Source organism: Pocillopora verrucosa, chromosome 8 (genome assembly GCF_036669915.1).
Source record: "Pocillopora verrucosa isolate sample1 chromosome 8, ASM3666991v2, whole genome shotgun sequence".
Classification (NCBI taxonomy): domain Eukaryota; kingdom Metazoa; phylum Cnidaria; class Anthozoa; order Scleractinia; family Pocilloporidae; genus Pocillopora; species Pocillopora verrucosa.
Window position 1 is genome coordinate 12,447,507 of NC_089319.1, and position 14,644 is coordinate 12,462,150.

The 14,644-nt window shown below is 36.6% G+C and overlaps 1 protein-coding gene across 2 annotated transcripts; it reads right to left on the minus strand.

Annotated features, from left to right (window-relative positions):
- Positions 1-79: 79 nt before the first annotated feature.
- On the minus strand, positions 80-14,576 carry LOC131793150 (uncharacterized). 2 transcript variants are annotated; one of them, XM_066170906.1, is made up of 11 exons: positions 14,042-14,576; positions 10,133-10,184; positions 9,260-9,642; positions 8,664-8,783; positions 7,330-8,235; positions 6,634-7,051; positions 5,344-5,892; positions 4,594-4,691; positions 3,827-3,891; positions 3,238-3,362; positions 80-2,585 (listed from the first exon to the last, which is right to left on the minus strand). In XM_066170906.1, the coding sequence occupies exons 1-11, from the start codon at positions 14,361-14,363 to the stop codon at positions 2,474-2,476; spliced, it is 3,150 nt and encodes a 1,049-aa protein (XP_066027003.1). In that variant the 5' UTR covers positions 14,364-14,576; the 3' UTR covers positions 80-2,473. The 2 variants fall into 2 exon arrangements, with proteins under 2 accessions (XP_066027003.1, XP_066027002.1); XM_066170905.1 differs by having other exon boundaries at positions 9,260-9,730; positions 10,122-10,184.
- Between the last annotated feature and the right edge of the window lie 68 nt (positions 14,577-14,644).

The window sequence follows — 14,644 nt, forward strand, 5'->3', positions numbered from 1 at the left end:
TTTGCACTGTTTCTCTTTAAGAGCACTCTGTGTTTAGCAAAGATGATATTTTCCAATGAGAGCCTTTATCAAGTCAAGGTTACTAATCAACTAATTTTTTCATTTATTTAAGAAAGGTTCATTTTACTTAATAATCAAATTGCTACTTACATATACTGTGAATAGAGAGGCTTTCTGATACAGAAAACTAGAACAGATAAGAAATACCACCACCAAAATGAACAACTGGGAGGGATGGGAGGGAAGGAAAATGGCTTCTAGGTGTACAAATGAAGCACATCATGCCTTAGAAAGCTTGGCAATTGAGAAACTGAACTCAAATCCCCAGGTGATATCTTTATTACCTAACATGACTGTACTTTTACTCACACTAGAAAAACCTACTAACAGCTTACACAACAGTCTGGTGATGTTAAATTGCTTTTACTAAGTGAGCTAGCATGAACAAAAGTATGATGCAAGACTGCCTCTGTACTGATTCCCATGTTTGTGATTCAGAAGCACATCACCTAGTATTTAGTGATATTCCCATTTGTTCAAAACAACTACATATAAACAATACCATTTATTTTATAAAATACATAAGAGCATTCAACCTTAACCCTGGGGACACTCAAACATACAGCTGAAAATAAGAGCCATGAATCAGCACTGCTGTCTTAGTTTTCCAAGAACTTGGCATGTCTATTCAACACAAGAAAGATCAAATTTGTGATTGCATGACAACTGGGCTTCAAATTTCCCACACAATCAAATCTGTCATACTAAACCAGTAAGAAAACTGCTGGACTACCACTATTTGAGTGTGGCTTCTGTAACAACAATGTATGCCAACTGACTATGGGCTGCATAACCCAATCCATGTACAGTAATTTTTGAAATGTTTTGGAAAAAATTGAAGACAGCAAACCAAGCCAACCAAGCCACTGTACTCAGCCTCTAGCTATAACACATTCTACTCTTACAAATAATGTCAAAAACAACAAAACTCATTATTATTGAAACAACAACAAAAAGTTTGTTCCATAAAACATACTATCTAGAATCACCTTAAAACTCACTACCTAACATTTCTTAATAAACTAAATATCTACCATCTTTCTGCTAATTACTGCCATGGTCACAATTTTTTTTTTAGTTAATGGTTTTTTCATGTAACCACAATATTATGCTCATTTGCTCTGACAAAGGACTCATGCTCAAAAAACCCTTTAAGGAGACCAATTTACACTATCATTTCAGTTCATAAAACCAATTACCTCATATTAATCCTAACCTTTGATTTTTTTAACGTTTCAAGATTTTACCTGCAAGTCACTAATTTTAAATCTGCTGTTCCCTGGATTAATACTTCCACTTAACACAGTCAGCAGAATTTGCTTAATAACTTATAAGCAGTTTACTTCACAGCCTTAATTGATCATTGTTATAATATAACTTCTCCTAAATGCAGTACATAACATCAAGGAGTGGGACATTCTTGATATTTAGTGATGGATGCAGATCAAGTTGTACATCAAAGCTTAGAAAGTTCTTTGAACCACATCATCAGATTACTAAGCCCAACTCAAAAAAAATAGTTGTAATAATAATAATAATAATAATAATAATAATAATATCTACCACTGTTGTATGTGACAACAATCTCAAGATCTAGTCAATATTATAGTAACTATACTCAGAGCCTAGGAACTCCAATAAGAGTTCATTCTGCAGCTAGCTTCAGCTTTCAGTTTCACCCACAGGAATATTAATTACCAACACGGCAGAGGTTGACTAAGTAAGTATTTACCATGCTATACTCTAAGCCACTGAATGTACACAATGCATAGCTCAGCTTTATGGTAGTTGTCATGGCAAAATAAAGTTATATTAATACACCAGTAAAAGTAAACTCCCCCCTCTTCTTTTCCTGGGATATAGGTAGAAATTGGTTCTGATTAGCAAACAAACCCTGACAAGTGCTCCTCCATGTCACAAAGTTTTTTTGAAAATATGGGGCATTAAATCAATTTGCTGAACTTAAATTGTTTTCCTATATGAAACTTCACAAAGTATTTCAATTTACAATTAATGTCAGTTTGCTTCAGTTTATAATATGGGAACCTTGACAGGCAGTTGCAGTTTATTTGATATTCAGTGTAACTTATAATACATTACAGCACCATTTTACTTGGAAATCTTGCCATCTAAGAATCCCCATAAATCTATGAGGTAGAGAAGCCACAATCTCATGTATTCAATTTTCCAGACTGCAGGTGACATAAATGTATGATTCCCTATCTACTCAAGACAGAAGGGCTGCCAGTAACTTACAGAATCCCTACCAAATCCTCACATATCTCACAATGGCATGGGGTTGGGTTTACTTTGACTGACACATTACATCTACATTTGACAGCCTTACAGCTGCCTGAGGAATCACTATGTAGCACAGCCCCTCAAAAGGCTCCTTAACATGTTAGCAACATCTTCACTCAGGCACTGGAGGTGGATATGGAGTGGACTTTGGACCTGTGGCTCCTGAGCAAGCTCTTGATGGAAGGTGAGGCTGTGAAGAGGTTGCACCCCCTGTGGCACCCGTACTGCATTTAATGAGAAAAAAGAATCTGTTCAGTGGATAGATGTATTTTTTTTAATACAACACTTATTTACTCAAAAGAAAAGTTGTTGCCAAAAAATGATGGACAAAAATAAATGAATGGATCAAGTTTGCAAATATAATGTAGGCACATGGAATGAATGCCCAATCCTTTTTTTAAGTCCTTTTCATGGTGCTACAGATGAAAATGAATTTTTTATAGATGACTCATACTTGCCTAGTAGACTAATGTGACTCTGAGCTTTTTTACTGGTTTCTGCTTCATTTATAATAGATGACCTATGTGACAAATCTTCTTTCCTGGCAAAATGTTGTAGCTCTTTTTTTTTTTAAATTAGTTTCTGATACAGAAATGAAAGACTTCCAAGGAATGACTTCAGAAAAAGGAACACTTTTTGCATTATTATAATTTCTTCCAAACTAAGTGCAAACCAGCAAAAGTTTTTATTCTCTCTTATCTAAAAAAGTTGAAAAAAAAGTGAGGTGACTACATTGTCCTGAGCTTTTCAGTTTTGGTAAAGTTGATGTTCAAGATGGTTCAGTTTAAGTACAAAGTCATGTTTAAAGTAAAGGCCCCAACCTCAGAAGGTCTGAAAGGCAATTCAAATTAACTTGACAAGTACTTTGACTGCTACCTTTTAGCTTTCAGCAGAATTGTAAGGGTAACAGCCTTCTCCTTGGAAAACTTTTTCTCATAATTATCAAGTGAGAAGTTTTTGAAAACCCTTTCTTCATCTCCACAAAGCATGGCAATACCATCCTGTACATTTATAAGACATGAATAATGTTAAAATGAATGAAGATAGACATAGCAAATATCTCTCATTCGTTAAACAGTGTAACAAATCATCTCAGTCCCAGAAGACAAATGAAACCCACAGTCCCAGGTTAGGGAGACACACCCATACATAATCCATATTAGGGTGGAAGTGTGATTGGTAACATTGATAAGTACCTTAGCATGGAAAAAGGTTTACAAAACTAGCTGTAAGATGGATGATGATATTAATGGAGTTTCTTGAGAATAACAAGCCTGTAGAGTATTGGTAAGGTTTTGTTAGTGTCTGCATATACTCTACAAAGGGACAGCAAAATGTCCCAAACAGTCAAGACCAATAAAGCCTCTTCAACAACCCAACAGTGGATGTACTTGTATGTTAGCTTTCCTAGCAAAATAAAACAATTGAATATGGTCTGCTGAATTAATCTGTTGACACTACACACCTCCCCATCCTCTTGGGAACAGTCATATGCTGCTTCACTTGCACAACTGCCTCCAGCACGAGTCCCTGAATAATCATTTATAAATTCACTCAAGTTCAGTCAAAAATGTGTAACAGACTACAAGTAAGTGAAGGTGGTAGGTGGGTGCTAATCCATTATGGCAAAAACTAAGGGCAGCCAAGCAAAATATGTGTGGGAAGGGAAAATGAAGGGGACTTAGGGAGACAAACTCTTTCCATTAAATTGTCCTTCAGTCCAGAAACACATGCATGTTAACATTTCTAACCATAACAAGCATGTCAACATTATTTGCACCAAGTCTATTCCCTTTTTCTGCCTTTTAACTTAGAATATATTGGAAAATATTTGCTTCTGGGATGTGACAGAAAATCAATTTTTTAAATATGTGCCTGCAAACGTTAGGAAAACCTTTATTCTTTCATGACTGAAAGCAAAACACAGTTGTATATCTCTTCTTCCATCTGTTTCACATTTCTTGGTTCATTAAAAATACACAGGAGACAGACTTAAGCCATGCTGCTATGTATTGTAAAGAGTTGTACAATGGAAGATGTCATGACAGTGGCTTTGTGGGAAGGAAAGGCTTTGCAGATTAGGCAGTTCTTACAGGAGTTTATATTATGGTTTTCTTTCATCATTTGGGTTCAAACCCTATTTTCTTTGGTTCAATCTCAAACATTACAGTAACTACATGTTCATGTATAATGATTACCATGCATTTGAACAATACAAAGAATACTAATTACCCGCAGAATCTGGAAATCCTCTCATGCTTAGACAAGCTACTGTTGGCTTGACCTGACCACCAAGTCCCCGATTTGTTCCAAATACTCGACTGGGGTCCCTAATCAATTAGGAGAAAAGTTCATCAGACAAGTCAAGTTCTTATCTAAATGATTTCAAATGCTCAACTATTATTATGTAAAATTTTGAATACTTAAGGCAATTTGTCAATCAAATACTGTTTTCACAGAGAAGTTTCAGCCCTATAATAATTATGGCAATAGAAGCAAAGTGCTCAATAATGGATAAGTGGTCATTACTATGGTCAATATGATTAATTCTGTGATTGGTGGATTTGGCTGAGTGGACTTAGTATGATTTGCTACTTCAACTGTCCAATTACAGGTGTCTGATTATGGTTAACTGTTTGATTATACTGTACAGAATGATTGGTGAAAAATAAAGCAACTAATGCACCAATCACATTTGAAGAAATAATTGTAAAGGTTATGACTAAGAAGATAACAGAATTGGATATTTATGCTTATTAAATATATGTACATTTGACAAATTAAAAAGTGATGTCTACATGTATCAATCACCTGATCTTGCATGCTCTGGTTATGGAATACATTCACATTGGTTAGCCTGAATTTTGACATTCTTTCTCAGTATGATAAGAAATTTATCAACATGCAACTTCTAAAGAAGAATCAAGGACAATTTGGTTCTTTCTTCAAATAGAATAGGAAACAAATAGATATTAAACATACCCACTGAGAGAACTCATGCTAAATCCACGGTGAGTGCTGCGGGCTCTATTTGAAACGACTATCTTGGTTTTGTTTCTCAAACCCAAGTCAAATAGTTTCCTGTTGCCCACCCCACTTATATCTTTGTTGTTCTCATCAAGGCTTAACTTAGCACCTCTATCACAGATGCCTCTTTCTACCAGCCTATCCATTAGCTCCTGAACTGTGGCAGACCATTTTATATCAACTTTTACTTCTTTTCCATCATGTAAGATATCAATGTTAATGTTCCTGTCCTTGATAACCTTCAACTCAGGTGTCTTCTTTGATGTTAAAAGTGCCCAGGTGAGTGTTTTGTCATCAATGTCCATATCTTGTCCCTTGAAACCCAGAAGTTGCTCATCAGGTGGGATTTTGAGTTTCTCTGCAATGAAATCTTTGACAGTATCCAAAGAAACATTTTGTGGATCCAGCCTCATGATGATCGGGTCCATCCCACTGGATTCAATCTTGATTTCCTCTGTATCATTGACAACTTGAATCACCTCATTTTTGTTCAATGCATATGACCTTAAAAAGGCAAGGAAAGAAATATGCTTAAGTTTAAATAGTAATTATCATATGCTGCCTGTTTTAGGAAAGATTTCCTTATTCTTTTGCTTATTCATTAGTGCTACAGTACTAACAGTTTTCATCAGTACTACTAACAGTACAAACAGTATGCATGAAGCACATTTTCCTTTAGTATTTTGTTTATTCATCAGTACTACAGTACTAAAAGTGTGTATGCAGCACTGTACAGTATTTGTTTATGTTTTAGTCCAGAAACCAGATGGCAGCCACTGTAGTCATAATCAAATGGATTTTTGCATGACAAAAAAATAATAGTCATTGGATGATTATTTTAGCATTAATACTTCGGTGAAATACCCAGAAACAGTTAATTACATAGTTGGTGAAAAAACCAAAACCAGAACCCTGCCTGGTGCTGGAGGGTTTGAGATCATGAGACCCAGGGGGGGGGGAGGGGGAGAGGGACCCAGCTTGCCTTATTGGTTTCTCAGAGGGTAAAGCAAATTGCTCAAGAAAATATATCACATTGCTGTGCCAAGATAGCCTGAAGTATCCTGTCCAAGAGGAACAGGTTATATCCTTGTCTTCCAGAGAAAACAAAGTGTTTCTACAATCTAGTTAAGATAAGGAGGAATGTAGATGAGCACTAACTGTACTTGTAAAAAATTGATCCAGGATTGAAACCCCCTGTGAAACTGTCATAACAACATCTTTGCACTAAATTGATGTAACTTTCACCTGATAGTTTTTCCTTCATCTAAGATTTTGCCACCTCTCAACAGATATGAGATCATGGAATCCCACTTTTTGCTGATCTCCTGTTTTAAGTCACCAATGGTTGTTGTACTGGAAGGGGCTATTGACACTGGAATGAGCTTTTCTTCCCTTTGATCTCTCACATGCTGTGCAAAAATTTTCAATATGTGAACTTCAGGTTTAAACTCCAGCTCAATGAACCCATTAAGTTCTGGTTTTTCACCATAGAAGTCAGCACTGGGTTTGGGTTTGTTGTCATCTACATCACTAAAGAACCTCAACCTTCCATCAGCCCAGGAGGAACCTTCAATCACCAGAGGGTTATGAGATATTGACTGCTTAGCTTCTAATGCCCAAACACCAAGAAACATTCCACCAAATGTTATGTCCACCTCAGCAGCTATAGGTGCAAGTAGAAACCCAAACAAGAAGGATTTATTATAATAGTGAATCAGAATTTCTGAAGAGAAAAATGTTTAAGGGAGAGTGGACACTTACTTGGTATGTCCCCAAAGGAACAATAGGGGCTTTAGCACACTATGAAAGTATTCAGTTAAACTTAGACAAGATTGGGATTTGATTCCTCTGTTTGTATGCATTGGACACTTGCTGTAGAGTGACATAATACACAATAATGACACTAAAATTTAGTTTTTTTCCACTGAAGTTACCACCTACCATGATCATTTTCATTTCCAACAACAATACAAAACTGCGTCCCACTCTCCATCATGACCATGCCCTTGTCATGCGTGCTTTCAGTGAGCTGGCCATTAGTTACCACCACAGAATAACCTGCCTTGTGATAGCAGCCAAACTCCTGTGACCAGTCTGTTTGACTGTTGGGCATGTAATTCTGTGATTGCATAGCTAAAATCTGTTGAAGAAATGCCATTTGTTTTTCAACACTAAGTTGTTGGGCAGAAGGGTTTAATGCTGCAATAATTTCACTCAGTTCTGCCTGAGAATGAGCACTGTAGCCAGGAAAAGCAAGGCCACTGTGCATAGCACCTCCATGAACTAGAGCACTGGAGCCAGGGGAAGCAAAACCACTATCCATAGGACCTCCATGAACCAAAGGTGGAGCACCAGAGCCATAGAAACTAAGGCCATAGTCCATAGAACCTCCATGAACTGAAGGTGAAGGTGTTGAAAAAACACCAGGTGGATGGTAGCACTTGGGTCGCCCCATGCTGGCAGGTGCTGGATCATGCGGTTCTTCATCATACGTCACAGGCCTTTTTTCACCAGAAGTGGATGTGGATATCCCAATGTCTGAAGGTGGAGTGGAGAATCCATCTACAGAGGGGTTGTCCTTAGTGAGCTCCATGGTGACAGGTGTTCCATGGGTTGAACCAGACAAGAATACCTTAGGTTCTTCATCTAATGTTACATCACTGTTATCACTGATGAATGGGTCAGGCCCACTTCCTTCTTCATGAACAGTTCCAACAGGAGATGATGGATTAGAATACCCACTTTCTGTAGGTTCTTTAGAGCTTTTGGTATCAGGGGGAACCAATTCACATTCTTTTGTAGATTCATTTGCAAAAAACAATGTACCATGGGTATTGGTTCCTGTAACTAAAAAAAATTGAATCATTGAGCCTGTAATCAATTTTCCAACCCCCCCCTTTTTTTTTTAATTAAGTCAGTCTTGAGTGTGTCAATTGTTAAATCAACAGGGACAAAATTCATTGATTTGAACTCACAACTTTCTATTGACTTAACCACAACATTTTATCAACTTGATTTTAAAATGTTAGAATCTGTCCACTTTCAGTTTTGCTCCAGTCTCAGCAGAGACATTGTATCATAAAGCTGGCCAAGTCACACAAGAGTTCAGGTCCTTTGCAGCCTCTCTTCGCGCCAGTTGACACAATAGGCAAAGAGAGGGAGTGTGTACTCAGAGTAATTGACAGAATTTTGAGTGTGAAAAATCTTTTAAGCAAAGAACTGCATTACCCTCAGTGATTTGGGGGGGGGGAGGGGGGGGCATTATACAAATGTACCTTTGTCATCCACCTCCATGGCCTTTCCTTGGTCAGTTTTAGATGGCCCGGTAGTTTTCACTTTTTTCTCTTTGGGACGTGCTCCAGAACCATTATCATCTACAGGACTTTTCTTTTCAACTGAAATTAAAATTACAAACCAGAGAGTTTTCTTTTTAGAGTTGAAGACATTTCCTTATCAACACAACAAACACACCATTTGCTTATAAATTCACATGAGCGTATTACTGTTTTTTTTCCACATATTTGGTGTGACAGTGGTTGTTGCTTTTAATCCTCTTAGAAATTTTGTGCAGGAAATTGGAGCAGCACTGGCCGAAATTGATCCCTTTGCACATGCCCTATGTTTAACTGCTGTGTTTATAAATAGAAATAGTGTATGTATAACCTTCCAAAAATTATATTATAGATGTAATTTATATAACTTAAAGACAGCCAATTGTGACTGTTGTGCTCCATTATCTTTGAATAAAACTTACAGTTGCTCACCAAAATGCAACTTTCTGCTTGTTAAAAAGAAAAAATAAACACAATGGAAATAGTTCAAAGTTCATCCAGAGTTTAAGATGCAACAATATCATTACATGCACTCTTACATTTCTCTCCATCAGCCTTGGATTCTGCTGCAGATTCTTCTCCATTTTCATTACCATCAGTAACAACATCGCTATCCAGATTACTTGAGGACATGCTACTAGTAGGCACTTTTCCATCAGGTAAACCACTGTTATTAATGGGAGCGTTTCCACTATCAGATTCCACTGGACCATTATGGTAAAGGATCTTATCGTCACAAGGCCCCTTTGGAGATTGTTTGAAGGTGCTTTTCATCTCCACATCACTAACCTCCTCTTTTGTGGTGTTAGATTCTGTGATTTCATCTCTAGCTGCTTCATCACTTGTCAGTTGTTCATTGCTGTGTAAGTCAATGGACCCATCATGTGAGACCTCCATGCCCTCTTCCCTTTTCAACAAATAATCAGCTTGGGTTTTCTTTGTCTTTTCTTTCTTTCTCTCCATCAATTTTTCATAATTCTCACTGTGGTTCTGCAACAACTCATTTTGCACTGCAAAATAAGAATAATAATTATTCAAAGAGTAATTAATCATAATCAAACAGTACAAGTATCACAAAGAGTACTTTTCTTCCTCCTCCTTCCTCCTCTCCACCATTAACCCTCTACACCCTAACATAAGTATGCATATATTCCATATCATTTTCAATACCTCTCCTAGGATGCTAAAAAAGAGAATTTGTTCAACATTGAAGAGCTTCTCTAGTTGGTGATCATTTCCTTTAATCTTGTGACCCTAATGTTTAATTCAGGGTGATATTGTAAGGAGAAATTAGATGCTGGTCACTCTTTGAGGTCAAAGTGCTCAGCCACTTTGTAGGATGTTCTTTCCTCTCCTAACCCATTACTCTACTTCATACAGTGAATACTCAATCGCACTTACAATCAGGACTGTTCTTTCCACTGTGTCTTCCATTAGCAGTGCCATCAAACTCTATATCAGAATCTGAAATAAAAAAAAAATGCTACATCAACCCAGAGACTGCTTAGTTCAAGGTGAATGAAACTTGAAAAGCAGTCAGTACATAAAAAAGCTTTAAGGATCTCAGACAGAGACAAATTCATGTGTGTACAACTTATACTTAAATTGTGACCCGGAAAGGCAAATGGACACTAATGGAAAACCATTCAAACAACAAAAATGCACAGATGACGAACAGTTAAGAACAATCCTTGAAGCATTCAAATGGTTTGTTTAACTGTTTGAATGGGTGAATAAATTATTTGAATGGTTTGGTCAGCCGTTTGAATGGATGAGTAAAAGTTTCAAACAGACAGGCAAACCATTTGAATGGGTCAATAAATTATTTAACCAGTTTGATTAGCTGTTCAAATGGTTAGCTTAGCTGTTCGAATGGATGAGTAAAATGGATAATGCCAAACGGACTGGCAAGCCTTTCGAATGGATGGAAATATTATTGATTCATACGATTGGTTTACCAATTGTACAGATGAATAAATTGCTTAAATGGTTTTGGAAACCATTCCGAGCACATGGCTTGATCATAGAACGGGTAATGTTGCTGTGCATTGTTTTCATTTCATTTGTCATCATTGTCAATTTCAAGGCCTTTATTCTCAAGATCGAAAATGGAGACTATTTCAATTTCTTATCAAAATAATGTTTTTAAGTTATTGTCTGAAACTACTGAATATCTCATGAAAGTGTTTGTCATCATGGTTTAAAATGATGGCTGAGTTAATCGTTTGTCTCACGATTTAGTCACATAGATATGGGTTGTGACATTTCAACTGCTATACTGACTAACTGGAGAAACAACTAGTGCAATTTTTTCCTTTCAGACAAATGAACAAAATGGACGTCAAACCATTCGAACGGATGCCATAGGTCTCAGAATGGACATTTCTAGTTAGTGAATGGATGCAAAAACTGTTCAAACAGATGTTGAAACCATTTGAATGGATGTCAGAACTGTTCAAACAGATGTTGCAATACTTCGAACAGATGCTAATGTATTTTGAACGGATATGCAAAGCATTTGAACAGTCTGTCAAACGCTTTGAACAGATTTTTTCAAAATGAACAGTTTGCCTTTTCAAATGGATAACCATCAGTGTCCGTTTTGCCTTTCACGGTCACAATTGTTTAACCAGTCTCCACTAGTAAGAAACATTAGCTATAAATTAGAGCAAGATGAATTGTTTCAACCAATTTAAAAGAAAGAAATCTGGGCAAAATACTAAGCAACACTGTCCACAGCAGTGTAACAGTATTGTTTTCTTGTCTCTCTGTGACAGGTGCCAGACTGATAGACTGCTTTTAGTGACAAAAAGCAATAACTTGTATCTAGGTGCCTAATTATTAACATGATCATAATTTATTAGATTAGTGGCCTGAGCATCCCAATATTTATTTTAACTTATTCAAGTATTAAATACAGTACAAGAAACAAGGTACTAGGAGAATAAACAATAGCTTTAGGGGCCAGGGTCCCCAACCCAACCCCCAAAAAATTCCTTTGATCCTTGAACCCAATGAACTACCATAAAAGCAAAGTATATACAATAAACTAGATGTAATATGATATTACCACTAGATAATATTGTGAACAATTTTGGAATAGTTTTCACAGAGAAGTGTAATGAATAATGTTGGATCAATGATCAAGTTATATCCAGTAGTGCGTAGATCAATATAACATATGATAATAGTAAAACCTGTGTCAACTGTTTAACTACCAGGGCTGGGTTGTTCAAAGCTGGGTTAAGATAACACAGGGTTAGTGTGAAATCTGACTTCAGATCTAAATGCTCTAAAAGAAAATTCAGTCAAATTCTTTTCATCTAGAATATGACTATTTGATGCCTTAAGGGACACTAAAAATTATTCCAAAGAAACCCAGATTAAAATTTATCCTTGGGTCAGCACTAGTCAGCTGTTGAACAACTGGGCCCAGATTGTCAATAACAATTCTATCCCTTGTCTGTCATGCATTTCTAATATACCGTATTTTTTCAGTTATAAGGCGCAGCATTTTTTCAAAAAAATTTTGCATTATCACCTTTGAACTTTCTCAGATTGGAGGTGTGTCTAATAGCCAAGTATTTTCATGCAACTAAATTCAAGAATGTCCTATTTTCTAACTTTAATAGCCAAGTATTTTCATGCAACTAAATTCAAGAATGTCCTATTTTCTAACTTTAACCTGGTATAAAACAAGATAAATGGATAGAAGGCTGGGAATATTGGTTATTGACTTCACTCAACTTGGTGGTTCTGAAAAGAACCATTCTATTAATACTGCTGCAGGTACGTTTGTGAACCATTGACTCGGATATTCCATACTCATGTGCAATTTCCCGATTGTTTTTCACTGCCTCTGCTTCCGCTAATATTTCCAACTTAAAGTTCAGATCGTAAGAATGACATTGCGTACTAGGCATGATTTTTGTTTTGAACTTAGCAATGCTTGCTGAATCACAGTGAATGAAGTTTTACAACTAGGAGTTCGACCAGCTGAGACATGATTATAAAGCTTAAACTGGATCAATTAGTATTCATAGCTTTAGAAAGTAACACTGTTTCCTAAGAAGGCAGACTGTATTCATGGTGTCTATATCTCTTTTATAGGTGTGATTTTTTTTCACTTTGTTCGTGCAAATGTGTTGCCTTTTGTTAAAAAAAGGTGACATGACTGTAATTAGGAACTTTGAAAATGCTATTGTTTTTAAAGTGAAGATAGTGAAAAAGCCCAAAGTTAAGGTTGCATCTTGTAACTGGGTATTTAGGCAACGTTTTCGGTTTAATGACTTGAAAGAAACAAGTTCAAAAATTCAGGGTGCGTCTTATAACCAAGAAAGTATGGTATGTTCAAGGACATCAAAATCAAACAACATCCCCTATCTGAAATTCTTTGTTCTCCTCATCACCTTTTTGCGGAAAATACACTGATGAACTTCTGAAGGAGGACAGCTTTTTTATCTCTGAACCCCTTCCCCTTTGCTTTTTTTTTTGCTCCAGGCTTTCTCCCTCTTAACAAACCAATCTGGAGGCTGCTTCACGTGGCCAGAATTAGCAGCACTCTGTTATCAGAAAATATGCCTATTGCATATGGGCCATAAGAGACCAATTGATATCCACTTGATACATAGGCAAGACTTCTGTACAACCTCACACTACATTATGCATACAGTTCATTGATAAATAACAGCTATTGAACAAGAAGAATGCAATTTGGTCTGAAATCATACTCTTGATTTCAAAATCAGACAAGCATGTGTGGGAGTTTGATTCAAATCAGATAAAGACATTTTAGTCTGTGCAAATATTTTATTGAACCAGTGCTGAGCTGGTTTGTAAAAAGTTGCAGAAGTTGTCTTTTATATTCCTGAAATTTGACTGGTTACTTTAAACAAGCCTTCAAGTCTGATTGGTTGATTGCTTTCTCATTGGCTAGGAAAAAGGTGCAATTTGGGGCAAAGAAGGTGCTATTCTTGATTGAATAGCATCGATGAGGGCCAATCAGATTGCCAGGATCACCAGTTATTTCAAAATGGATGTAATTAAAGAAAACTATTAATGGCAAAAAAAGAGTATACCCTTGGGGTTAATAGTGTGGGAAAATACGAAAATCTTTCCAATACATATTTCTCACAATTATTAAAACAAATAGTAGACCCATCCCCAGCAAATAACATAAAACAGCTACTATACAGCAGGGCAAAGACCCAATTCCACAACAAATGTAAAGCGCATCATAATGCAAAGTTCTTCTGATACATATACTGTAGCTTATGAGAAATGATGTGCATGTAAATGTTAAGAAAATTCTATATACAAACCATTAGTTCCCAAGTTCGGTGCACCAATTTGATTGGAAATCTCTGAAAAGTACTGTTCTTTAAGTACTATTTTTTCCACAAGATCTTCTCGCCCTATTTCGTTGAGACCATTTTTCAAGACACCAAAATTAGTTCGACTGAGATGACACCTTCTTTTCAATTCCTCAAAATATGAACAAAATGACATTTTATCGCACTCAGCGGATGAGACGTAAGGCGTCAAAATAAACTTTAAATGTTCAAGGTCTTGTGACTTCAATTCCCTTCCAAGTTGAAGCAAAAAGCTTCGAAACTCAAAGTTCAGCTTTCGTTCCTGTTCCATGGAGAATATGTTTCAATCACTTCCGCTTTAACCAAAGTTGCAGGATATCCCGCAATCTTTCACCAGGTAGAAAACATTAGCTATAGAGCCCTCTGATGGACGAATAATAGCGATTAAATGAAATTTCAGTTTCGAACAAACGTCAGTGGGATTTACACAACACCAAAGAGAAAGAGATTTCAGCTCCCCTTCAAAAACGAAAGGCCTCGCCGGGGTATTCCCCAACCTCGATTTCACGAGTGACGTCACTGGAGATCACGTGGTACTTGCAAGGTACGTCT

Excerpts from the sequence above, each read along its gene's own strand:
- LOC131793150 (XM_066170905.1), bottom strand. The coding sequence starts at position 14,363 with ATGGAACAGGAACGAAAGCTGAACTTTGAGTTTCGAAGCTTTTTGCTT. Across the intron at positions 4,692-5,343 it reads AGCATGAGTTCTCTCAGTGG|GGACCCCAGTCGAGTATTTG; the intron begins GTATGTTTAATA and ends CTAATTGATTAG. Across the intron at positions 3,363-3,826 it reads GTTCCCAAGAGGATGGGGAG|GATGGTATTGCCATGCTTTG; the intron begins GTGTGTAGTGTC and ends ATAAATGTACAG.